The sequence below is a fragment of the Panthera pardus genome, unplaced genomic scaffold (genome assembly GCF_024362965.1).
Source record: "Panthera pardus isolate Hobbes unplaced genomic scaffold, ASM2436296v1 HiC_scaffold_8, whole genome shotgun sequence".
NCBI classification, from domain to species: domain Eukaryota; kingdom Metazoa; phylum Chordata; class Mammalia; order Carnivora; family Felidae; genus Panthera; species Panthera pardus.
In genome coordinates this window covers 38,921,665-38,947,536 of record NW_026527013.1, presented here as the reverse complement: position 1 = coordinate 38,947,536, position 25,872 = coordinate 38,921,665, and the positions used below count along the sequence as shown (strand labels likewise).

The window sequence follows — 25,872 nt, the reverse complement described above, 5'->3', positions numbered from 1 at the left end:
TAAGTAGCCTTTATTTTTTTTTAAGACGCGTTTTTGACTATTTCGTTGCTCCTGGACTTTTTCTTCCTGAGCGCTAAATGAAATTCTAGATTTTTAAAGATAGATCTAGATATTTCCAGTGCACGATAAAGTTGATAATACATAAATCATTTTTAACAACAGGTAATATGCATAATTTATGGTGTTACAGTGCTATCTTTTTGATATTTATGATGGATAATGCTCAGTTTTTGCCCTCATATTACTGCTTTAAATTATGCCACAAGAAAATTAATGAGAAAGTAGATTTATGGGTTTCATTTGTTTGTCAATTCGGAAATTAATTGGGTGTTAATTTTAGCCGTCCCTCATCAGAGCAGGACTTGAGTATGCGTACATTACTTTGCATTCATTGTAGCTTACCTCCCATTTACTGTGGGTCACTAGCTTTGCACACATTAAAATAGCCCTCCGGCTCATTCCCTTGATTACTTTTTGAACTGCCATGCATTAGAAAATTTACGCCTTTCTGTTATAATTATGAAAATTTGGTATTGGAAGATAGTGCTTTCATAACACAAGGCGGCACACTGACTTCTCTTCCTAAACTTGACCCTTGGATAGTCTTTCCGTGAAATTGGGGCCCCTGCCAGTGGGGGCAGTGGATAGACGGACAGTAGTGTCTGAAGTGTTCGTTCACAACTTGTGGGAGTGATCTCAGTGAGAAATTAATCAGCTGGTGTTACTTTTTTCTCTTATTTCATTCTTCCTCCCCCCCCCCCCCCCCCGCTTTTTTTCCCCTTCAAGAATATGCTATGAAATCCTCACTTAGGGATAACAAATCTGCATCTTGGGGCCAGTTGTGGCCCTTCCATCCTGCCCTTTCTTCACCTTCTTCCCTAATCCCCCCACCAGTCTTTCGTCTTCTCTGTGCCTCATGCTAGGAAACATAAAGTCTCCATTCGACTTTCCTCAGGGTTGCTCTCTGCTCTTGAGTCCCTAGTTTGAATGGGAGGATTCAAAATCTTGCAAGAGGATTAAGAGGAAGGTGCTGGGTTAGTGTCCTACCACCTTGCTCTTTGCCTGCTGCTGGGGAAGAAGTCCCTCAGCTGCACTTTGCTCTTTAAAACTCCTTTATGTGTATTATGTTGCCAGGTAAACCATTTGCACATTGAAAGGGAACGGTTCATTTACCCGATGAGACCCAGAAGTAAATGTATGCATTATATCTTCATATGGACAAGTTTTTCTTCTTTCCTGATGGCATGAACGTGATGATCAGTATGGATTTTGAATCATCCTGATGCAACATCAGTACTTCTTTTAGAACTAGAGCTTAGACACACTCCCGCCTTTATTCTTGTCCATTCTGCAAACCCTGCACAGAGTCTAACCGATGATGTTCGGTGATTCCAAATTACAAAAATTCACATCGTCTCTCCATTCTTAGAGTTACTGTCTTCCTCCTTCCCTCCTTCTCATCCCTCAGTCTGTCCCTCCTTCCTTCTCACTTCTCCTCCTTCCCCTTCTCTGTCCCTCCCTCCCCAACCCCCTTCCTCTTTTCATTTCCCTCTCTTCCTTTCCAGGAGCTTCTCTTAGCTCTTCAAACGCATTCCATTTTCCTTCTTTCATGGCACATGATGAACAATGAGAAAGAGGATCTTTCCTTTTGGATAGGAGGAGAACCACGTTATCTCTGGCATCATTTTCCTAAAAAGTGATTTCACCATTAACTTCTGTTCTCTTCTCCCCATAGAAGTAGAAATACATTTTACAAAACTATGTTTAGTTTAATTTACACATCCTTTCATGAACAGACCAAGTTCTTTAAGGGCATTTATTCTGCTTCATATAAATAATTGATCAGCCGAGTTAATTTACTTCTGCCTGACTTGGTCAACCTTAATTAACTGCCCTGGAATCGAGACTGAACTTTTTGTTAGCTTAAAATCTTTCACAAGCATATGATAACAAGGGCTTTGTTTTTCCCTAAATTTTCAGCATCAACACTGTAACCAAGGAAATAATCATAATAATAAAGCATTGCTTTAATTTACTATAAATACATTGGCCTAGACCTTATGAATTTTCCAGAATACTTCCAGAGTATGCTCTGTTGGCAACGACAATAAATAAGCATGCTAAACTCTGTTCTTACCCCTTTCTGTATGTTCCTTCAGCACAAAAATCGATCTTTTGAAATCAGTAGCTCTGTCATGTTTCCAGGCAAGACAAGAAGTGGCCATTCTGGCTGCTTAAGCTTTCTGACATCCATAGGATTGCAGCATCAGCCTTCTTAGGGTTGTGGTGAATGGATCCTATGTGACTTAAACAGACGCAGCTCATTCAGAGGAAGCCAGAGGAGGATTTGTCTTTGCGTCTGGAGGGGCTTGTTGGTGGCTACGGGGTGGTCGTGTCTTCTAGGTACATGCTTTCATGTCCATGCACTTGGGATGATTGTGGATCATTTCTTGTTCTCGATTCACTGTGGAGTAAAGCAGCTCGTTGGGCACAGGGAGTCCCAGAGGGAAGTGGAGGTGATACAGACTGAGGGTCTGTGACAGCTTCCCTCTAAGAAAAGAGGGTTTGGCATTAGAGAACACACACGCCTCTCCTGTACGTTGACCTGCTTTCAAATGTGATGCTCAAATTGTAAAACTCAATAGAAGAAGACAAATAACGTTGTTTGCTAAAGAATGCCGACACTTTCATCTTTGTATTTTAATGCTTTTCTGTGTCCACCTGCCAGCTTCCTACTGTCTTTGTGGGGATTAGTTTTCTTTTCATCGATTTACTAATTCACTGCCCTGCACAGGACTTTGCAAACGGGGAATTCTCTGGCACTTATCGAATGGTCAAATTCATGTCTGAAATGGGAAATTATTATGGCTGCATCTTTTCCTTGACCCGCTGAGCTTTAGTTTTCTTATCTGTAAAATGGGGGTAAACTTCACCTGCCTTTTCCTCCCTGATGGACTCGTTACGAGTTTGAAAAGTACCTCAGAGAGCCTGGTAGTTTGTGAAGTGCTGTACAGACATAAAGCCTTATTAAATGGCTTGGAACATTCCATAGAAAGAAGTATTGCCAGCCCAGATATTGTTAGAAATGTTCTTAGACATCGACACTCCTAATTTTTCACATGTGCTTTTCAAAAAGCTGTTTTCTCCTGATTGGTGTGGGAGATTATGGGAAATTTTAAATCTTGCAACCTACATACTACTGTTAGCACTTGACTAATTAAGGACATCCTCAGACCAAAATAATCCTTTATGCAATTTCGGTCCCAATGCCTGCACTCTCACAGACCCGATTTGCAAGCCAAGTTGCTTGGCACGATGCCTGCAAAACTTCTCCTGGAGGACTTGGCAGTCTTCTTAGAACTGCGTAGAGCAAAACCTTCTCATCAAATTGTGGATTGGAGATTGTTCTTAATCCACCCACCACCACGGTGTCAAACCAAGGAAACAGAACCAGGGCCAGTCTCTTAGACACCTGTTCTGAGGTCAGGCGTCCCGATGGCCACAGGCTTTGAAAGCAGTCTTCTTCCTGTATCTCTGCTCCCCGGGGACCTGACATCTGGCTAAATATGCCCCATTTTCTGAGGGCAGGTAGAGATTTTTTGTAAGCAGTGTTTTTCTCTTTTGTCTTTTACTCCCTATTCCCTGATATGAAATGTACAGGCCTTGCAGAAAGTTAAAAAAAAAGTTTGTTTTTTCTTTAGGTATGCTTGTGACATACCCTAAGAATTCAGTGAATTTCCTTGTTAACTACTGTTAAGACCACCATTTTCTCCCTTAAATACCTAACCACTGTCTTTTCCTTTGTTTCTATACAAATGGGCATGTTTGTGAAACAGAAACTGAAACATTGGAGGGGGTACAAAAAAAAAATCCTCGCTGTGACAAATTAATTCCTTTTTTGGCAACGAACAAGGTGCTCGCACGCCTGGTTCTTATATCTTAGAGAAACTTTTATTTGTATTTTTGATAGATTTTACGCTCTACGGACAGTAAAGATATGAATGCACTCTTTAAAGGACTCTCATTACTGGAAAGTCTGATCTAAGGAGAAGAGAGTGAATCAGCTGTTGCTTCTGACTTTGTTTCCCACCTGTTAACAAAAAATGCCATTCTTAATCCCCTTCAGGACTGAATTAACTTTAAAAAATAAGTCCTCTGGGTTTATGAAGTTTGTACTCAAGTTGGATCATACCATGCACTGAAAGGAAATGAAGAAAGATGTCAGTTTTTCTGCTTTTAATTTTTCATTAGATTTTCATGGAAGTCTATAGAAAAGGGATTTAACCCAACCTCTGGCAAGAGGGCAGCCTCCTGTAAAGATGTCCCAGGTATTTTAATTTCCCTGTTGTCACCTATTTCATGTGGAGGGGAGGAGTCTGTAACGCTGGTTAATAATATTGTCTTTCCATGATGCAAAAATATTTGTGTTGGAAGTTTTCAGCCCTTTTATCCGAGGTTGGTATTTCACATTAAAGTTTTAATATTCAGACATTTCTCAGCTCTGATGTTTGAACTGTCAAGCCCATTAGTGACTGTTGTTTTTCCTGTTCAAAGTCCTAGTCTCTGAATTTGGAGTACGACCCTGCCATTTCCATTGTTTGCTCCCCACTGCACCTCAGCTTTAGGAAAAGACATGGTTAAGAACTTTGACACCAGACTGAACTTGTTTAAATCTTGATTGCACCATAGCTAGCTGAGATTTATGCTGGGCAAATGAAAATAGTTCTCGGGGAGCCCTAGTTTTCTCATGTGCAAACTAGAGATACCAGTTGCATTCAGAAGGAAATTGGTGAATATACATAAATCAGCTGCAGGAGGGCTTGGTCCAACACTGGTGATCAATCGATGGTAATAATTGGTACTAGTAAATATTATTCTGTATCTTTTGTCATCATCAGATGCCTTTGCTGAGAGCTGAATTGGCTGCCTAGGAGAATGGTTTTGTACCTAGAGAGTAACTAGGCAGAATGTGGACTGTATTTGCATGCAGTTGATATCCTCTGGGTACTTACACCTTGTACTATATATATATATATATATGGTGTTATATATGTGTGTGTGTGTGTGTGTATATACACACACACACACACACACACACACACACACACATATATATATACACATATATATATGTGCTTTTTATTAGACATTTTGTACTTTCAAATTCAGACTTTTTTTTTCCTGGCCTGCCTAGGCCAGATTTTCTCCAAAGTAAATATAAGAAGGCCCAGACCTTTCAGGCCTTAAAACCAAACTCTAGAGGTTAGTAATCCAGCATGAGAAACACCTAACTTTGAATGGGATTTCTTAGGACAATTTTAACCATAGGACAATGATCAGAGTCTGAATTTATTTGGCTTCTGAGAAGTGGGGATTTTTTTCTCCCTCAACGTGGACTATCTTACTGGAATGGCCCATTTTGAAGACTTTTCAGTACCTGAATGATTCCGAGGAGTACGAATCTTTAAATGTTCTTCGGCTTTTGACCCCTAAGGGTTTTCAGCTCGAATTACCTGGGGGGGGGGGGGGGGCCCTCCCCGGGGGTGTGTGTCAAGTCTTGATAGACTGAAGTTGGAGAAGATTCCTCCAGGAGTGTGGCATCCCCCCACAGAGCCCGCACGTAGTAAAATTTAACGTTACACCTAATATGCTGCGCAGAACGACTTTCTGGTTTTTGAGCAAAACATCGAGATACAGTCACAGAAATTTAACCATAAATCCTGAATTCACCCAGAAGTCTTCCCCGCCCCCCCCCCCCCCGCCCAAGGGGAAAAAGCCTATTTAAAGGACCAATTACGACTAAAACTTGAAGTTGGCCTGACACCTCCGTCCCCCCAAACCAGGGGACTCAGCCGCTGGCAGGGCCACACCGGGTGAAAGAAAATGACAACTGTTTACGGAGCTTGGCAGCGTGGAAGGAAGGCAGGGCCCTTCCCCTGGTGCACAACAACTGTTTTAACAGCTGCTTTTTTCTTTCTCCCCCCGCCCCCCCCCCCCCCCCCCCCGAAAATCCCTCTCTCAGGTTTTTGAGTCATGATGCAAGAATCTGGGACTGAGACAAAAAGTAACGGTTCAGCCATCCAGAACGGGTCAAGCGGCGGCAACCACCTGCTCCCGTGCGCCGGGCTTCGCGAGGGGCGGTCCAACGGGGAGACGCCGGCCGCGGACGCGGGGGCGGCCGACCTCGCGCACGTGCAGCAGCAGCAGCAGCAGGTACTGTGCCCGCGCCGCGCGCCCCCGGCGCCGCGCGCCCACACGCCCGCTCCCCTTCCGCGCCCGTGGGCCCGAGAGGCCGCTTCTCAAGCCCTCGGGAGTCCAGTGTTAACCGTTTTTAACAGTGAGATGGAGTGGACCCCCCGCCCCCCCCCCCCCCCCCCCGGCACCCCTCCCAGCCCGAACTGTGTGCGCCTGAAGGTGCCCTCCTTGCAATACAGTGAATCTTTTGGAGAGATGGATTCCCCGTGCTTGAATTAAAAAGTAATAATAATAAACAGGCGTATGAAGCCTTGTGAAGAAGGGCACAGATTAAGGGATCTAAGATTGAGTAGGTGAATAAGGAGAATAGAGACAGACGCAGGCAGGCATGGGTAGATAACAGGGGAAACACAGACCTAAGTGGAAGAGATGGCTTCCTGCTACCTGTAGCATTTAGGGGTGCAGGCCGCTGACGCATGTGGCTTGTGTACATGTGACAGTTGGTATGTGGCTAGATCCTGTTAATGTTTTCAATGACCTCTTATTGGTGGCTCCCCAAAATACATATAAATTGGGACATACTCATTGTTACATCCTTTGAAGGCATGTCAGTGGATATGATTAAATATTTCCAAATGGTAAAGGTGACCCAGGAAATGTGTTGTGTGGCCAAAGTGTGGAGGGAAATTCAAATCAGTAAATAGCATCCACTCGAGGACAGGATTGTTTCTCCAGCGTCTCTTGGAATCAGGAAGTATGATTTATTTTTGTTAATAATGGATTGTTTTTGTTCCATCCTAGTCCTTGATTCGTTTATTCAGTACGTAGTTACGGTGCCTTTGCAAAAAGCTGAAAAAAGAATGATATGTCTTTGGGCCTTTCGGAAAGAAACAGAAATCATTGGGGGATGAGGAGGAGGAAGGTGAACTTTTTCTCATACTATTTTCTTGGAATCTGTATTAGACAAGTAGAAGGGAATCCCTTTTTGTATTAGATTATATAGCCTTTGACAGACTCTCAACGTGTTTTGTTTTCTTCTTGCTAAGAATTTTTCAAAATACATAGAATCGTTACATAGAAGTTAGTGGCATCGATGTGAGACCATGGGACCTGCTGGGGGCAAGATAGACAATAGAGAAAAGAAAAGGGAACTGACAGACAAGCTGAGGTCTTAATTCAGAGGGCTTCGTCTGAGTGACTCGGCCTCTCCCACTGGCAGTCCACACCGTCTGTGCACGCACCTTGGGCATCCCATCAGCTGGGATTCATGATATATATTGTCTGTAACGTTTATGCACTTAAATGAATTCAAATGGCTGGATTCTAACCACTGAGGTTCGCAAAAACTATGCTGAAATGGTAGAAAAGTATCCATGGATGTGCGTGTATCATGCACGTGGTGTTCTCAGATATTTCTGGTTATATTGAGAAGGAACAGTTGGTATTTTGGAGTGCCATTTTCTATGACCTTGCCCTACAGAGTCCAAGATCGCCTGGTTCATTATGGAGCAGCTGAGGTGGGGCTCTTGACCTATGTGGTGTGAATCCCACATACTTAGTATTTAAGGTACATTAAATACATGGGAAATTCACTTCTTCAGAGTTTTATATGAAGAACTGAAAATCATTTACTGTCTTAAAAGTAGTAAGTCAGCCAAAATCTCTACATCTATACCATCAACACACACACACTCATACACACACACACACACACACACACACACACACACACCTACACCAATAACAGCAACAACACATTGGCCTCATAGACAGTTTTGAAAGTGCATTTTAACAGCATCTTCCGTAAAAAGCATCAGTAAAAATTATTCACATCGTTACTCCTTATCTTGTCTGTGAGCACTTTGAAAAATAGGCTGTTCTGTGTTATGGATGTCAAAACCTTTGATTGTACTTTGAGACTCTATGTAAATACTTTTTGTAACAATTTTACTTTTATTTGCTATTGATATGATTTAGGAAGAAACAAAGTAGTTGGGTTTATCATTGTGGCTAAAACCCCACATCTTGTGGTTCACAAGCCTTTTCAGTCTTGTAAAATAAAATACCGACAGCTGTGCGACCCCTTTGAGTATACAATGAGGTTCTTAACAGGTTGTTGGAGGACAAGAAAGTCTGTAGATGAAATGAGAAAAACACTACAGGGCTGAAAAAGTTTCGCGGGACTATCACCGTGTCTTTCCAGCCTAAAAACTGCAATAATGAAGTCCTTTTGAGAAATGTGAGGGTCCGCGTGATGGACTTGGGTTGTTTTCGTCATTCTTATTCTACAGGTTTTTACTTGAAGTGCGAATCCCAGCAGTGAGAAAATCACAGCCATGCTGAATTCATTACTGCGGTAGTCACACAAAACCACGGATAAAATTTCAATAACTGCAGGCCACAGTTGAGTAAACAGTTGCACTGAAATTTAATTCCTGTTGACTTTTCCCCCATTCCTCGCCAGGGGCACATTCTGATTCTGTAGCACAAAGACAACAGGGGTTACAGCTTTGATTAATGTAGGACAGTGGAAGAGAATTAGAACTGTAAGATATGTTAGAAGTCCATGGAACAAAAAGATGTGGCTTAAAAGGGCTTGGTATGAAAATGAGTTAATTATGCTGTGTGTAACACTGAATGTTATAGGATTTTCCAGTTGCACCAGTGCAATCGTTGATGATGTAGGGAGAATTTTTACCTAGTGCCAGGACTTTAAATAAACGCAAGCCTTTCCATGTTTGATTCTTATTACCAAAGATAATTACAAATGATAGCAAGTGCCCTTTCAGAATGGAGAGCTTTCACAAAGATTAGCTGTGGAAGGAGTGACTTCTAGACTGGGATTGGTCTGTAGGTTGGCTAAATTAGGTCCAAACAGGATAGTTAAAAAAAAAAAAAAAGTTCATAGCTGCCAACCTCGAAAGGTGGCGGGAATCTGGCTTTTCCATCTTCTCTTGAAAAATCAGAAGATCTGGTGACCATAGACCATTATACCTACAAGGGCAACAGTTGTTCAGGGATGAATTGGTCCTCAAGTCAGGGAGCCTGCAGCCCTCCAGTCCGCCCCAGCTCCCATCTAGCAACAACGCTCCTTCGTGGCCCTTTAGGCCTTGGAGTTGGTGGTTCTGCGGGATGCCATCATCACTCAGAAGCCATCACCCAGGGAGAGGTGCTGCCGTTAGCTGGCCGAGTCCACCAACACACTCCCAACCCGTCCTCCTTCCTCAGAACTAAATGTATTATCTCTGTACTGTTTCAAGTCGACTTCTATCCAGGCCATGAAACTATTAGAACAATAGATTTCTAATAATGTAATTTGATAGACTTTCTGAACATTTCTTTTAGCCACCGGGTAATTCTTCACCCGATACCATAACTGCCTCTTATTTCCTATTATGCCTTCCCCCCATCCCCGGGTCTGTAAAAGTTCCATATCGGAGATGCACTACTCCATTAGGAAACTCGGCAACAAATACTATTACCAATTACTAAAGTTTTTTTTTTCTCCTAAAGAAAGGATTTTAAAATGTCCAGAGCAATTTCATAAACTGTGTGGATTAATGCGTTTTAAAAGTCTTGAATTTTAGAAAGCAGAATTTTATTTCCATATTGCTGCAAATGAGAGCTTTTTCAGATAAGCATATTACATAGAGCATAATGTTTAGAAGTTTCTCCATATACAGCATATGCTGTCAGGTCAATTAACAGAATGCATACTAGAAAATGTTTATTCAATAAAAATGAATAGCTGTTAAATAAAACAGCTATTTCTTAACAACATTCCATTTAATGATGGGGTTTTTTTTTTGGGTACCACCTGGCAGTTTTATTGTCTGAAAATCAGTATAGAGAGAGCTTTGGTTGCTGTGGTTTTGAGGTGTGGCCATTGTTTTATAGGAGGAGGGCAGTTTAGAAGTAGTCTGTGAGAAAAACGTTAAAAAATAGATAAACCATATATGGGAATTGAATATAGATTCTTCAGAGAGTGTGAGTCAGGGAAGTATTTGTTTCATCCATTGACATTGGTCCTTTGACATTTGCCATGAGGGTTTGGACCTTTTGGCCCTAAAGATGCATACGTGCCATCAACGCATGTGTATATGTACATGTTTCCTGTTAATAATGTAAAAGAAAGAGAGAAAACACCGAATGAGCGCTGAGGAGTTAAGAGAGGTGTAAAGGGCAGGTATCTTCTGAAAGAAGCATCATGAGAGGGAAGAAGGATTTGTCGGGTCATGTTTTGCCAGTGAGTCACTGCGCAGGGCCAGAGAAGCTCTGAGAAACAGCGTGAGTGTCAGAGAGCTCAAGAAGGAAATCTCGCTGTGGACATTCACAGGGGATATGGAAAATACAGTGTCAGAGAGGCACGGGAGAATCACAAGTCGATAGCCTGGGGTCCTCAGGATATGAGAAAACAAACTGTAATGACCAGGGTGTGAATACTTGAGCCTAAGCTGTTATATGGCCATTGAAAATTCCTCTCTTGACTTTCAAAATGGCAGAATGAATTTCTCCTTCATTTTGTTCTTGTTACTGAAATGACTAGTGGATACTGAGCAAAAGAGGGCCGTTGTCCTGCCAACATTTTTCAGATTTCAGTGCCTCTGTGAAAAACAGCGCCTGGAAGAAGTATCTGTCCGTGTTGGGATGGGCGGTGAGCTCGCATAAAAGAAAACATTTCTGTGCTTCTCATTCTTCCCCATATTCCTTTGTGGGAACAGTGCTGCCTTTACAGTGGCCATCACTCTCCTTGTTCCTCCCTCTACAGAGGGAGGCCCAAGTGATTAGCTGTGGATTGGTATGAAGGCCAGGTCGCAGTGGCCACTTGGGCCTTACCATTCTTCTCTTTGCAAAACGTTGCTCTATTAACATTGTTAGGAATGCCCCGAAGTGGCCTTTTGCATTGTAGCTGCCAGGGACTGTGTCTGAAAGGAGGGTCTTTTGATGCCATTGGAAGGGAAAAGATAGTCAGCATTTCTGTGTCTGACAATGGAAGCTTCTGGAAGGGAGTGTAGAAGAAGGTATTATTAATATTTCTTAAGTTCCCTCCTTGGTGCAGGTACTGTGATACGGGCTAGCCCTTTCCTTCACCGGTGGGTGAAAATTCAAACCCTTATTTTAAAGGGCTCACTCTTCCAAGATATATTCTTGTTTGAACACAATGTGGAGTTCAAATATTACAGAAATTACTGATGATGAAAAACGTATAGTAGGAATCAGTGCCACCAAAATGTTAGCGCAGACCACACGAACAAATTGAGATAAAACTGAGACAGGGATTCAGATAATTGTGACCAATAAAGAAAATGCTGCCCCAACAGTAAGAGATTCCCCCCTTTTCTCAATTCCTTTTTGTGGCTATTTCTGGAAAAGGCCTTTTTCACCCTGAATGCTAAATTTAGTTCTCTACTCCTTGAGTTTGGACCTCCCTCTCATCAAAATATTGTCAAAGATGTATGTAACTTGTGATGTGAGCCCTGTATGAAATCCTTTCAAGTTTCGATTACTAAACAGTTGTGTGTCATTAATTTCTCCGCTGAAAGTTAAGCTGGCATGAGAAACAACAAAAAGCAAGCCATGTGCATAAGAGAGCCTGGGAATAGAACCCCAGATGCCACATTTCGTCATGAGAGAAGTGTACCCTCTGGACTTTAAGCTGAGGCGTCACTACTTTGAGCAGGTAATTTTAAGCCCTGACCTGTGAGCCAATAATAATAATAATAATAATAATAATAATAATAATAATAATAATAATAATAAAAAACAGCAACAACAACAATAATGCCACCGCCCTCTATCTCTTGTCTGATCAGAAATCTCTTTTTGAACTTTCTGGAGGTGTGACTTTAATGGTAATTTGATGACAGATTAGCTAGCGTTGTTTTGCACAACTGGCAGGCTCCTATCTGTTCTCTGAAGGCAAGGAACCTACTTTGCTGTTTTGCAACTGCTTGTGCTTATTGACAAGTGGTGCTGACCAGGCAGAATTGGTATGTTTGTATAACGTAAACCTATAACTCCACTGATGGAGTCGAGTGTCCTTTTAGGTAGCGCATAGATTACTTGATAAAAAGGGTTACGAGGTGACTGCTTTTATGACAAAGTAGAATAGCAATATAAATGCGAGTGCTAGATGGAGCCACCAAAGGGAAGTTTATACAGGGAATTGAACCCCCTATTAGAAAGTTTCTTTTCATCACTTGCTCTTTGAACTCCAATCTATTGTAATTATGAAGTGTTACTTGTAACATTCCAGAGACCCTTCGCTAAATACTGTGTTTGATTTGCTTCAGAGAAATACAACCACATTTTTTTTTTCCTTTCACCTCTGCAAGACAATGTGGCGGAGAGAGTTTCACGTACTCACCTGGCCTCAGCTTTGTTCCACGTGAGCTAATAAACGTGCTGCCCTGGAAAATACCTTGCTAACCTTGTCTCTTAGCTTTGGAGTTCTTGAAATTCATTTGTTCATTTGTTGCACCTTCTTTGATTTGACTGATCTGCGTGGTGCGTGCCTGTGTGTAAGGAGTCAGCACAGACGCCAGCAAAGCAAATTTGGGGTACAGCCTGAAATGCAAGGATGGGAGCTTTGGGAAGGTGGTTCCAAGGTTATCTGGGGTCAGCTTGCTGGAGGCTTGGGTTTCTAAAATGGGGGAGGTTTCTAAGCAGTGAAGAGAGGCCATTCAAGGGGAGGGGTGCTGAAGGTAAATTAGAGGGTTGGGGCTGGCCTGGCTTGGAAGCAAAGAGATCCCTGAGAGATGAGTAGCATCCACAAGGCTCTTGCAGTTGGTCCAGAATTTAGTAATGGGCACTAGACCTCACCTCATTTCATTGAGGGCTCGCTTTTACTGATCACCCGTCCCCCCTTGCCCTTGCATTTCTCCTCCTACATTTGAATCCCTTGGTCAGCTTTAAGCCCCACAAGGGCAGGGATGGCCCTTCCTCATTCCCTGATGTTCCCCAACACACAGCACAGGACCTGACATAGAGCAGTTCTTTGACAGACTCCGTGAGTGAATGAAATAGGAAGAGAAGGGAAGGCCGTGGCCACAAGAGAGCGTTGAGGGGCGTGTGAGAAAATCAACAGGGCCTTTTGAATTAGATGTGAAAACATTGAGCAGCGGCAGTTATGAGGGGTAGGTCACCATTTCCCATGTGAATGACTGGCAAAATGGTGGCATCAGGGAACAGAAGAGAAAAAAGAAGGGCATCGAGGAGAATCCATGTATGTTCCTTTCCTACCTGTCACTGTTTGGTTATTGTGCTATGATAAAGCACAAACGTAATTTGTAAGAAGGGAATGGACTTTTTTTGGAAAGTTCTTTTTTTTTTTTTTTTTTTAAGGCTATTTAAAATAACAACAGCATCCTCTTCTATCACTAAAACTCACTATTTTGATTGTGTATGTTTGTTTGTATTTATTTGCATCAAGCATTTTCCCTTTAGCCTTTGCCAGGTACTAATGAGTATATCTTCCAAAAGTCACATGGGGAATGCTGATAAACCGCTTGTGTCCCTATTGATCATGGGACGGACTTAATCTCTTTTGGAGAACAAAACTACAAAGTTAGATCTTTGATAAAGTCTCCTTCATATTGACACAAGCTTCTTAGAATGAATTTGTTTTTTAAGGTGAAAGGGGGTGTATGTTGTGTTTCTTTTGTTGGAAAAATACAATGTGTCCTTATTAAGCAGCTGGTGTTATCAGCAGACTCATTGACGGGGTGTAGATTCAACTGCTTAGGGATGTCAGGGCCTTGTTTGTGTGTTTAAGTTGAGCCCTGGATAGAGGCAGATGGGGGGAAGGAAGCTCTGTTGTCTTTAATCCTTCTGTGAGAATGTTTTCCAGTCTCTTCTGCCTAACAGGGGTAGGATTTTGTAAAGGTGGTAACCCTAAGGTTCTCCTTGAATTAACCCTTTTTAGCCCTATTTTTAGACTGCTCCTTTTCAACTGTATCCAAAATAAAATTAACTTCCTGACGTAGATTCGTCTCCCGCAAAGCTTCTCCAAGTAGACTATTTGTCACACAATTCATCATCCACACAAGCGCAAGGAATCATCAGTATCACCGCTGCTTGTCAGAAGAGGCGAAGTGGCAGCTGGTCCAAAATCCGTGTTTTTATCACTGTACCTTCTCCTCTCACCCCCAACTCCCCTGTCTCCACGTTGAAGGGAAGGTGACATGATGTCTTCTGAGTCATTCAAATCCAATAACTTTTAATCTGAAGGTTAAGTAGTGAGATATAAACTAAGAGATGATAATATCAATTTTATGTTCACTGAAGGGCACAATATACCTCTTTCTAGTAGAGGGAAAATTGTGCGTAAAATGTCTTTTGCTTTTCAACAGCAGAGCCATATATGTGTCTCAGAGCCAAAGGGAGAAAGAGTTTTGGAAAAATTTAATAAAATAATATGTAACATCCTGAAACAGGGCAGAAGTGGCCTTTTATGAGTATAATGATTAAGTATTAATTTTTCAAGGTTGCATGGTAAGACACAGTTCCATTTTTATAGCCTCTTGTATTGACTCTTGTTATCCTGCATACGAACCCAACAACCTTTTACAAGGTTAAAGACTGGGAGAGAATGACATAATGCTCATTCTTTCCTGACTATTTTGGATCCTAATATGTATGATAAATAATACCGTGATAATATTGCTTACCTTGCCTCATTTTTTTCATCCTACTCATGATATTTCCATTTCAACTCAATAGGCATTCAACATCCAAAAGTAGTAAGTGAAAATGTCTTTACGTGCATTTTTATTATATTCTGATTATCTCATTGGATATACACTCCTCTTACCAACTCAGAGCTCATGCTGGGTATTACATGTGTATGTCGCGTGCATTTACAGATACACTGACTCTGTCACGAATGTGTTCGGAGAGGGAAAGGCATCATGCATAAGCTGACTATGTGACGTTCACAATTATGATTGTCACAGTTATATTCTGGAAATATTTCAGACTTGTCTCAGGCATTTGTTCAGTACCTTGACTGGGCAGGTTCTAGGTACAAAGTGCTGTGTTAAACCTGCAAACTGTACCGGGGTTGGGGAGCTAAGCCACAAGGCCAAACTAAATCAGACGGCCACCTATCTTTTTATTTTTTTATTTTTATTTAAAAAAAAAATTTTTTTTAACGTTTATTTATTTTTGAGACAGAGAGAGACAGAGCATGAATGGGGGAGGGGCAGAGAGAGAGGGAGACACAGAATCGAAAACAGGCTCCAGGCTCCGAGCCATCAGCCCAGAGCCCGATGCGGGGCTCGAACTCACGGACCGTGAGATCGTGACCTGAGCTGAAGTCGGACGCTTAACCGACTGCGCCACCCAGGCGCCCCCACCTATCTTTTTAAAGAAAGGTTTTGTTGACATTTATTGAGCACTGTGGTATTCTATTTCTTCGCCTCGTGCTATCTCATTTAATTCTCCGAGGGACCCAATGAGGTATTTTGTTTGTTTGCAGCGTGCTATCTCATTTCCTTCTCCGAGGGACCCCATTTTAGTAAACAGACTCAGAACATTTAAGGATCTCGTGGAAGAAGAAAGAAAGAGCTAGAAAGAGTCAAGAGCAGGGGGTGGGGGGAGGACTTGTCTGCTGTTGAGTTCCTGGATCCCCTTGTTCATGCTGTTTGCTTGCTCACCTGCCTTTTTTTGTGGTGTGTCTGTTCAGCCCTTCCTTGAAGAGTTGAGATTTAGTAAATTCCCTTCTTGGACTTAAAAAAAAAAAAAGAAAAGAAAAAAAAAAGTTTTATTGAAACACCACCATCTCTCTTGCTTTACCGTTGTCTGTATAGCTGCTTTCTTCCTACCGCAGAAGAGGTGAATTATCGAGACAGTGAATGGCTAGCTCACAAAACCTGAAATACTTCTCACTTGGCCCTTTCTAGAAAAAGTTTCTTGACCCCTGAATTAGTAAATGGCAAATGTGGCAAGAGTTACCTTCCAGAACCATCTCTTCTTTTTTTTTTTTTTTTTTAAATTAGCACGCGTGCATGCATGAGAGCAGGGGAGGGGCACAGAAAGAGGGAGATACGGAATCCGAAATAGGCTTCAGGCTCCGAGCTGTCAGCCCAGAGCCCAACAAAGGGCTGGAACCTATGAACTGGGAGCTCATGGCCTGAGGGGAAGTCAGATGCTTAACCGACTGAGCCACCCAGGCGCCCTTCGAACCTTCTCCTCTTTCTATGAAGTGAAGACCTGAGGGATCATTCCTCCTTCCCTTCCCAATCATCCCTCAAAAAAAGAGAGGTATCACAATGTATGACTTTGTCTTTTTCAGGCATGGTAAAGTCACTTGTTGGTTCACTAATATCTGCAGCTTCTTTCTCATCACGTAGCTGAACGCATTTCACAAATTAAATGTTTTGGAGTTACTGGTGGTGAGAAGAACAATCAGCCCCCACCCCACTGAGGAAATGGAGGTTGGACACTGTGTCACTCAAAGAGTACATGTTCTTCTCCATGGTTCTCTCACCAGAGAAAATTAACGTAAAAACGAGCCTATCTTATTATGTTCACAGTCCCAGAATATATGAAGAAATACCCTTAATATCTCCCTGAATTCATAAAATTTATAATCTAATTGTAGTGGAACAGAACATAAACATAGGCATTAAATATCAATAAAAATTTCAAAGCAAATGAAGATAAGCTGTAGAAGAGATGCCTGTGAGTAATCAACAGATGAGTGATTTAAGCACTAAATCTTCAGTAACCCAGAGAGGAAGGGTTTATTTGTGACTGTGTTGGTGGGATTTCGGAAGCCCTTGGTACCATTTAAGAAACAGTAACTCATCACATGCACACCAGCTGATTTCATTTAACCCTTTCGGTCAGGAGATAATGGATAGAAGGTGTATATAGTGAGCCGTATGGCTTTGGTTTATGACCTAAATGCCCAAGGGTGTATCGCTGCCATTTTGCCATTTGTAACTCGGGGATAAGCAAGGGGGATTTCCACTGTGGAGCAACTGCAGGTATATGGTAAGGAGAAGTTGTGTATACTGGACGCCAGCATCTGAGTTTATTGGTCTCCAGGAAATGGCCTGGGGCCTATCTGTTTACACAGACCATTGCCTGAGTTGAGCGTACGATCTCCAGAGATTAGATGGAGACTGACAAGGCTGGTCGTTTGGCTGGTGGTGTCCATATTTTATATACTGTCTTATATTGAATTTTAGCTGATTCACCTCTGTTTGTCACAGAGCTAGAACGAGTGAAGTCGTAATACCTAATTTTGAAATAGTTGTCAAATTTGAAGGTATTGGTTAAGTCCAGCTTTTTATGAACTGACACTCTTTCCTAGAAATGCATGGCCTTGTCTTTTCTCCCTTCTGTCTGTCTTCTTTGTTTTCTTACGTTCTTTCTTCTTTCTGGTTTTCAGCGTGTGACAGATGACTTATCATGAGGTCTCACAATTAGTGAAAATCTCTTTTGTTTTCCAGGTGGGAGGGTTTCTCTAGCAAAGGCCATGTCTTTAATTCCGTCATGCATGCATATCGCAGGTTTACGGTTCCTCCTTTGTGAATCTGATGAAACCTCAGCATCTTTTGCCGTGAAAAGTGTGTGTTTGTGCGTGTGTTTGTGTAATTTTGCAGTGCGTTTCAGGCACATCCTGCCCCAACCCCCTACCCCCCAATTAGAACACTATACAGTCCATACTGCTTGTTAATTAGATTTGCTTGCTGGTTCAGTGTTTTGACAAATGTTCCTCGATTTTTCTGTGTTTAATTAGTGTTAAGTATATTAGTAACCTATCTTTAATTTGGAAAAGGTTTCCTCTTCTGGCTCTCCGTGCTTACCAATGTGTCCCTGGAATTAGTTCTTGGATATCTTAAATGCAGCACGATAAATGCCAGCTCTGAAGAAAACTCTGGAAAGTAAGGTCATAGAAAGCACTCTGCACAGGTTCTAAGAGCCATTTTGTATCTGTTCAAATGCAATCACCAGGTTTATACACTCTTGAGTTCTTCTAAATAAAGAACCCAAGTAATTTTACTTGGAAGATCTTTGACTACATCAGCAAAGGTTACAGTAAATGATACGTATAACGCTGGCACTCCCTTTCGTGGCTGCCGGGAGTGTAAGTTCGTGCAGCCCATTCTGGGGGCACTGTGGCATGGGGTGTCAAGAGGCTTAAGATAATCATACCCTTTGATTCAGGGGTACGCTTTTACTGAGAGGTCGTATAGCGTTCAGCAGCGGTTCTCAGACTTTTATGTGTATTGGAATCATCTGGAGGGCATCTTAAAACATATTGCTAGACCTACCCCCAGAGTACTTTATTCTGTGGATCTGGTGGGGGGGGGGGCAAGAATTTGCCTTTCTGATGCTTTTAACTCATTCTCTGCTGCTCGTTAGAGGATCGCATTTTGATAACCGCTGCAAAAGGAAGCACATCTAAAAGCATAGTCATTGGAGCCAGCCTGTGGACTTAATCGTGTATTGTATTGACAGTAATATACACAGGTACTTAGTTGCTTACCCAGCGCGTGCATTTCCACTAGAGACTTATTTCACTGCCTCAGTCTAGAAAATGCTGGAGAAACATTTCACGTGAGACATTTTGGAATCCTCCTCGCAAGGGTTCAGAGCTCATTTGTACTACTTGCTGAATGAGTGAAGGTAGGTGAGTTTTGCCAGTCTTTCTAAGCTTTACTTTTTTCATCTGTAAAATGGGGTAATAGAGATAACTTCTAGGGTGGGGTTGCGTATAAGTACGTTGAGTAACATACATATATATATACAAAGGCCTTAGCACATTAGTCAAGCCTTTAAAATAGAGTGCTCTCAACTCTAGAATGGTGCTTGCTTAACATCTTCTGAGGGCAGGGAAAAAGCAGGGCTGAAATCTTAGGGATCCAAAGTCACAGACCAGGAGGGAACCAACTTGTTTCTTAAGGCGATTCCATTCTTTAACATATATTCCACCACGTACACTATCCAGTTTGTATTCAAACCTGATCACCTTGGAGCATTGTAGAAATAAATTCATGTTAGAGACCTCCAAGGAGAACCCTCCTCCACGAATTCCAGAGTTCTTGTGTCTTCCCTCATTGGGATAATTAATTGGAATACCGACACACTCCGGTTTGACAGTCACACTCTTCATTTAGAAACTGACCTCTATAGGAAGACTGCAGAGAATCCGTTCTTGTAGGCAATTAGTGCCCCAATTTACCATTTTAGAAAAGAAAACATATATCTTAATAAATACAGAATTTCTCCCGCATACCTACTAGCAACGTTACTAAAGGGGCCCTACCACAAATGTTTTAAATTTAGAGGCAGAGCTAAGGACACAGTTTGCCTCCAGAATCTGAATTGAATCAGGGTTTTATTTCAGATAAAATCTTTGGGGCTCATAACTTAAAAAACACAACTTTTACTGGCATTACGCAATTTGCCACGGGTCATTTAGCGAAATGTTTGTATATGTAAGCCCAGGTTCTTCTTTTAAGAAAAAGGAGCGGTGGAGGGTGGGGATTGGATTTTGCTAAAATCCAGGTGGCGTTTCAGTTTATATTTAATTTTAATTGGAAATCAAATACAGGCAAGGGAGAAAAAACCTACCATGTTTTCTTTACTAAGAGTATCCATTGGGGAGGGGGGAGGACACTGCCAGCCAAATTTTAAGAAGCAGCTTTTTTATTGGCATGTCTATTTTTTTTTTCTGGCTAAATTCTTGTGCCTGCATTTTCTTTTTTAACATCTAAGTTTTTACACATGGCAATGATTTTTATGTCTCAGGGCTCCTTACTGCCCTCCTTCTGTAATTTCTGTGGGATTAGTACCTAGAACCAGGATAGCAAATAATTACACCCTGCGCCTAACAAGTGGCTTCCCCAGGCCGTTGTCTGGCAAGCCCCCTTTTTAGGCTCCAGTCGGACATAATATTTGACTTCTGTGGCCTGTCTTATTTCTGGAAGGTTGGGGGAAGTTTCTGAAGAATTAAGAAGGGGGGGGAGGGAGTCGATTTTTTTTTTTTAGCCAGAATTTTAGGAGGTGCTCCCATTTGTGAGTATAACTAGCTATAGGTGCATTTTGTGAGACTCCCATAAAATATTGGCAGAGCGACTGTGGCACAATTAGGGAATGGCTGCGGAATGTGCTGGAAGAGGTGCCGGGACAGTCACTTAACTCTGCCAGTGCCTACAAAATATCCCCTGTGCCAGAGCCCAGAGTGAAATCCTCTGTGCTGGCTGTGCGGAAGGCTTGGGTGTAATTCAGATGTTTTCAATTGAAAACGGAATACCAAATAATTTCAAATTTTCTACTGTGCAATTAATTACACGTTCATTGTAGAAAGGTTAGAGGATGCAGCTAGGAAAACAGAGAAAGAAGAAACTATATTGCCTCCGATCTCAGTTTACAGAGGTATCAACGGTGGACATTTTGGTGATGGACTTAGCCTTTCGCTTTTCTTTTTTCTCTTTTTCCCTTAATCACTCCTTCACATTTTTACATATCCCTATAAAATATGTAACTTCTCACCGTGGAACTATATCCTTAAAAAATATGGCTAGCCATAATGTTATCAGTGGGAATGGTTAGGGCTAAGTTTTGTACGTCACGGTTCACTTTTTCATCTTAATTTTGTATTTAGTGTTTATAGCTTTTGGGGAAAATTCACGTTCTTAGTTTTGAATTTCATAGTGTATGGTCTAATTAATGCTATTTTCCTAACTTTATCCCCTCCCCCCCGCCCACCTCCACCTTCTTCCCACTTTGCCAGCCAAGTCAGTATTTGGGCACTTTCCTTAAAAATTACTTTAAAAAGTTTTTTTTTTTAATGTTTATTTTATTTTCGAGAGAGAGAGAGAGTGTGGGCACGGAGGGACAGAGAGAGGGAGACACAGAACCCAAAGCAGGCTCCATGCTCTAAGCTGTCAGCACTGAGCCCAACGCGGGACTTGAACTCAAGAACTGCAAGATCATGACGTGAGCCAAAGTCAGCACTTAACCGACTGAGCCAACCAGGTGCCCCTAAAAATTATTCTTAGGAAGAAACTTTCATCGTGGTATGATAGCCTACCCATTTTCAGTAAATAAGTACATTTCTTGTCTTTATCACTAATCTTAAACATCCCTATTGTCACACATTTTTATTGGTTTGAAATGACAATCGACAGTTGACTCGAACACTGTGAGGGTTACTGGCACCCGCCCCTTGCAAATCTGCATATAACTTCTGACTCCCCCCAAAAGTTAAGTAACGGTGTCTACCGTTGACCAGAAACCTTACTGATAACATAAGTCATTGATTAACATGTATTATACGTTGTAGATATCATGTACTGAATTCTTACAAATAAAGTTAGCTAGAGAAAAGAAAACGTTAACGAGAAAATCACAAGGAAGAGAAAATACATTGATGGGACTTTACTGTGTTATACTGGGGAAAAATTGGTGGGAGCGGACCAGTGCCCTTCAAACCTGTGTTGTTCAAGGGTCAAGGGTCCTCATGCCAGTAATAGTAATGGCACGAAAAGTGCTAGTAATATCAGTAAAATTTATTAAAGTTCCCTCCTTCCAGCTTTATGCTTCGTACCTGTATTAGGGCAGTTTGTTCTCACAAGCATACTGTGAGCCAAGTACTCTTAAAATTCCTACTCTTCACAGAAAGAAACTTAATTAGCTGCCCAAGTTCACACAGCTGATCACGGAGACAAGCCCCACTTCCAGCCTACGTCTGATGGGTCCCTCAACCTAAGCCCCTGCCCACGGCATGCCAGCCTCTCTCCTTGCCTTTATCGTGCTGATGATCAGGTCATGTTGCAAGGCTCTCTCGCACTTGCCTGCACCTCCTGCCCCATTGTGAACCCCCTAAAATGGTACGGCCTTCAGAACTCTCCCGTTTCGGCCCATCTTTTCTCGCCGAGTCCAGTCTTGCCAAAAACGCCGAATATTCCTCTAGACAGAGCCTTTCCGTTTTCACCCTCCCCTCTTTTCAGACTGAGCCCTTCCTTTTAAAGCCCCTTTGCCCACTCTTACTGGTGAGCCGCTCTGCCTTGCTGCCAGGATTTGTTTCTTTTCGTTTCTGGAGGAGGATCCTGCCTCACACCTGTTGCCTGCGTCCTTCTGCTGAACACCCAAGCCTGGCACACCCAGGCAGAGGTGATTATCATCCCTTCGTTTCGGAAGCAGTTCGATTGGAAGGCCTTTGTGTCACTCCAGAAACAACAGAAATTCAGTGGTGCTCGTGGTGAGGTTTACAGAGTGCTGCAGACAATAAAGCCGACGTGGGAGGGTTCCAGCAGATCTGAACCATGCCTCCGACGTGGAATGCTTTTCAGATTGCTGTCTCCTGCACGAGTCAGGGGCATGGAAGTGTTGGCTTTTAAGAAATGGGAAATCTGGGTCTCTTAATAAGTCTGCACATAATAAGCGGCAAGCTGTGATGGTTGCAATAGATGTTTTATAGACAACTTAAAAGCAGCCATTTTGGGTCAGACAAGTTTCTCTTTATTGCTCCTGTGTGTGGGTGCACACAACTGGAAGACCTAAAACTTGCAAACTTTCTCCAGGTGCCCCACACAGCTGTCACAGACTGACGGGCTGGGGAAATACCTTCTATGTTTTCTTAGTATTATGTGACAGGCTCGACCCTTTTCCCAACCATACAAAAATGTATTTGGGTGAAATATCTCTGGTACCTTGTGCTTCTTGGGGAAATTTTTCACTCAGCCTCACTGATTAATGAGTTAGTCCTTTTGAAGTCGCCACCGTTATTTTCGTTGTTTTAATACCTAAAAGAGTGGATTATTTTGCTTCAAGAGTGATCAGCTCTGTTGACAAAGTGTCCTCTCCTCCCCAAGTGGTATTTTGTGTTAATGTTTTCGTGGCTCACCTGCTTTGCTCACATCCAACCCCGCTCCAGTCAACAAAGAAAAATTGCTTAGCACAATAAATAAAAGATAGTACTCACAAAGGATGTGCGATAGGACTTGTGGTAGGAGTTTTAAAGATTCATAACCTACAAGTCAAACTATGTACATTTTCCGGGCAGCAAAGCCTATGTTTGTTTCCGGTTTGGGAAATTGTTGAAACTTGGCGTGGCTTATTTTGTGAAGATGGCTGAGTGTGCCCAGTCCTTGCTTTACCCGTTGTGATAATTAGCTAACATGCTCGTTGGTCCCTGTTCTGGATCGACACCGAAGTCCAGACACCAGGCCGCAGTGGGTCTTTCTTTGTCTTCATCTCTCTCTCACCTTTAAAAACAAACTGCGTCTGCTTTTGGCAAGAGCGGTGGACTAGTAGGCTGACGCAATTTTATTGAAAGAAAAGTCGTAGTTTGAAAAGCTCCCACTTTGGGGTTGCTGTTCGAGAGGGAAAGGACCTCAGTTCTTCGAAGGTGTCACCGTGGCCGCATCTGTGTTGCCATTGCAGAAAAGAAACACATGGGCCGGAGAAGAAAATTGGGCTGTTCCACTTCCCAGTACAAGGAGAAGGAGTGAATGCACATCTCCAGGTGGCCTGGTTGTTCACACCTCAACCTACTTTGCACGTCCAAAGTAGATTCCATTCTGCTCTGTCTCCTCTCAGTCTCTCACCTTCTCTCCAGGAGGATTCAAAGAACACTGATCTCTCTATTAATTCATTATTATGTTTAAGTAGAGCATTCCCTCTATCACTAGCCACTAGCTGGAGGTGCTAAGCTCTTGCAGAATCTACACCTCCCGCACGAATGATAAAAGTGACTTCTTTTTGTCCCTTTGACACGTATTTCTCTCTTCTCCCTGGATTGTACCTGGTCTCCCTCATGTCCTTCATTCTCCTTTGCCCTCCACTCCCTGCCCCAAATATGTGATGTGTGTTTTCGCTTTTCTTTTTCTTTCTCTGTATAGTCCTAGAATTTTTTAAATTCCTTACATGAATCCAGCCTCACATTTTATGGATGAAGAAACTAAGCTCAGACAAAATAAAGGCTTTGTCCTTTGATTCACTTTTGCATGGACGCCCCTGATGTGTTTGGAAACAATCTTGTGTAGTATGATGTCGGCACTTCCATCGTCTGTCGGGATGGATGGAGTCAGCAACTTCATTCCTGTGGTTACCGACACCCATCACGAACTGCGTTCAATGTATAGGGTGTATCTATGTGACTGTGTGTGTGTACATGTATGTCTCTTTTAAAATTGTGTTAGTGATTATTGGGAAGTGGTTATTTTTCTTCACTGTTTTCTTTTTGGAGCAGGGTTCGGCCATCTTTACATTTAAATTTATTTTAACGTTTTTTTTTTTTTCTTTTTAATGTTTGTTTTTGAGAGCGAGAGAGTGTGAGGGGAGGAGGGGCAGAGAGAGAGGGAGACCCAGAATCCGAAGCAAGTTCCAGGCTCTGAGCCGTCAGTACAGAGCTCGACATGGGGCTCAAACCTATGAACCGTGAGATCATGACCTGAGCCAAAGTCAGACACTTAACCGACTGAGCCACCCAGGCGTCCCTTAAATTTACTTTAAATGTTAAAAATTCTTTGGCTCTTCTCTCTCCCAAACACTCTGCGTGAAAGCAGCCATAGATGATACATAAATGGGCATGGCTGCGTTCCAATAAAACTTTATTTACAGAAACAAGTAGAGGGCCGGATTTGGTCCATGGGCTGTAGTTTGCTGTCCTCTCTAGGACACATAGATGGTAGCCCAAGGAAATTGTTGTGTAGCAGGTGATAAAGTTCCTCTGATAAAAGTTCCTTTTAAAGGTGATCAGGTTTCACTTCCTTCCTGAAAAACGGTTTCATCCTCACCACCGTATTTTGTTTCCCAATTCCCATTCCTCAAAGCCTCATTCATTGTGGTTATCCCATAAACCCACGTTTTCTCGAATGCTGTTAGGAAAGAAGCTGAGACTTCCCAGAATATGCCTGCACTTCCTTATAAGGAACTTATAAGATGACTTCCTTGTAAGATGACTTCAGCCCTCATCCTCAAATCTCATTGTTACCAGACTTGTCAGAGGTAACCTCGGTATTTCCTTCGTGGACATTCCTGGTCATCATGAACTGGCCTGTTACCCCCTGCATCCCCCCAGTCGTCTTGCCTTTTAGTGAATTTCTACCTGGAGTGTGTAGGGTATCGCCTTGACTTTGGATCAGGTTTTGTCCGTCTCCTGGGTGGAATGTACTAGTAGGATAACAGCTACTATGTTGCATCAATACATCTTTTATGCTTGCAGTGTTTTCATGCAGGGTGAAAGAAAAGCACTTTCCACTCTGGAAACCTTGTGAATCAGTCCGGTTGATTGGGTGATGCTGGTGAAGAAAAGGCAAGATGGAGACTTTGGGGTTGAGAGAGTGAAGTTGAAGTGCCTTCCTGGCTGATTATTCCTATGAAACCATGTCAAATTTTGGGAAATCTTTACGGATTCTGACTCACGGTCTTAGGCAACGGAGAAGAAACTCCTTTTGTGGTAGGGGAAAAAAAAAAAAGCTGACCCCTGGTTCAAAAGGAAGAAAGAAGTGACCTCTCAAGTTTGGAAAATGCAAGGGCTCTTGCAAATATGATCCATGAACATTGATGTGGATGTCAGCCAGCCTGGGTTGGAGCCTTTCAGTGATTTGTAGCAAGTCACTGACTCTCTGAGCCTCTGGAAACCAGTTCATTTCACAGGTTCCTTCTGCTTCTAAAATTGCATGCTGTTTCTTTTCTCTTTAATTTCTGATTAAA

General features: G+C 42.3%; 1 protein-coding gene across 5 annotated transcripts in view; it reads left to right on the top strand.

Annotated features, from left to right (window-relative positions):
* FOXP1 (forkhead box P1) overlaps positions 1 to 25,872 on the top strand; it is a 386,554-nt gene that overhangs the window by 141,323 nt on the left and 219,359 nt on the right. For all 5 annotated transcript variants that reach the window (XM_053897308.1, XM_053897310.1, XM_053897311.1 and 2 more), the window contains one exon: positions 6,023 to 6,213. In XM_053897308.1, the coding sequence (XP_053753283.1) occupies positions 6,034 to 6,213 (180 nt within the window). In that variant the 5' untranslated portion in view covers positions 6,023 to 6,033. The remainder of the gene's footprint in view (positions 1 to 6,022; positions 6,214 to 25,872) is intronic.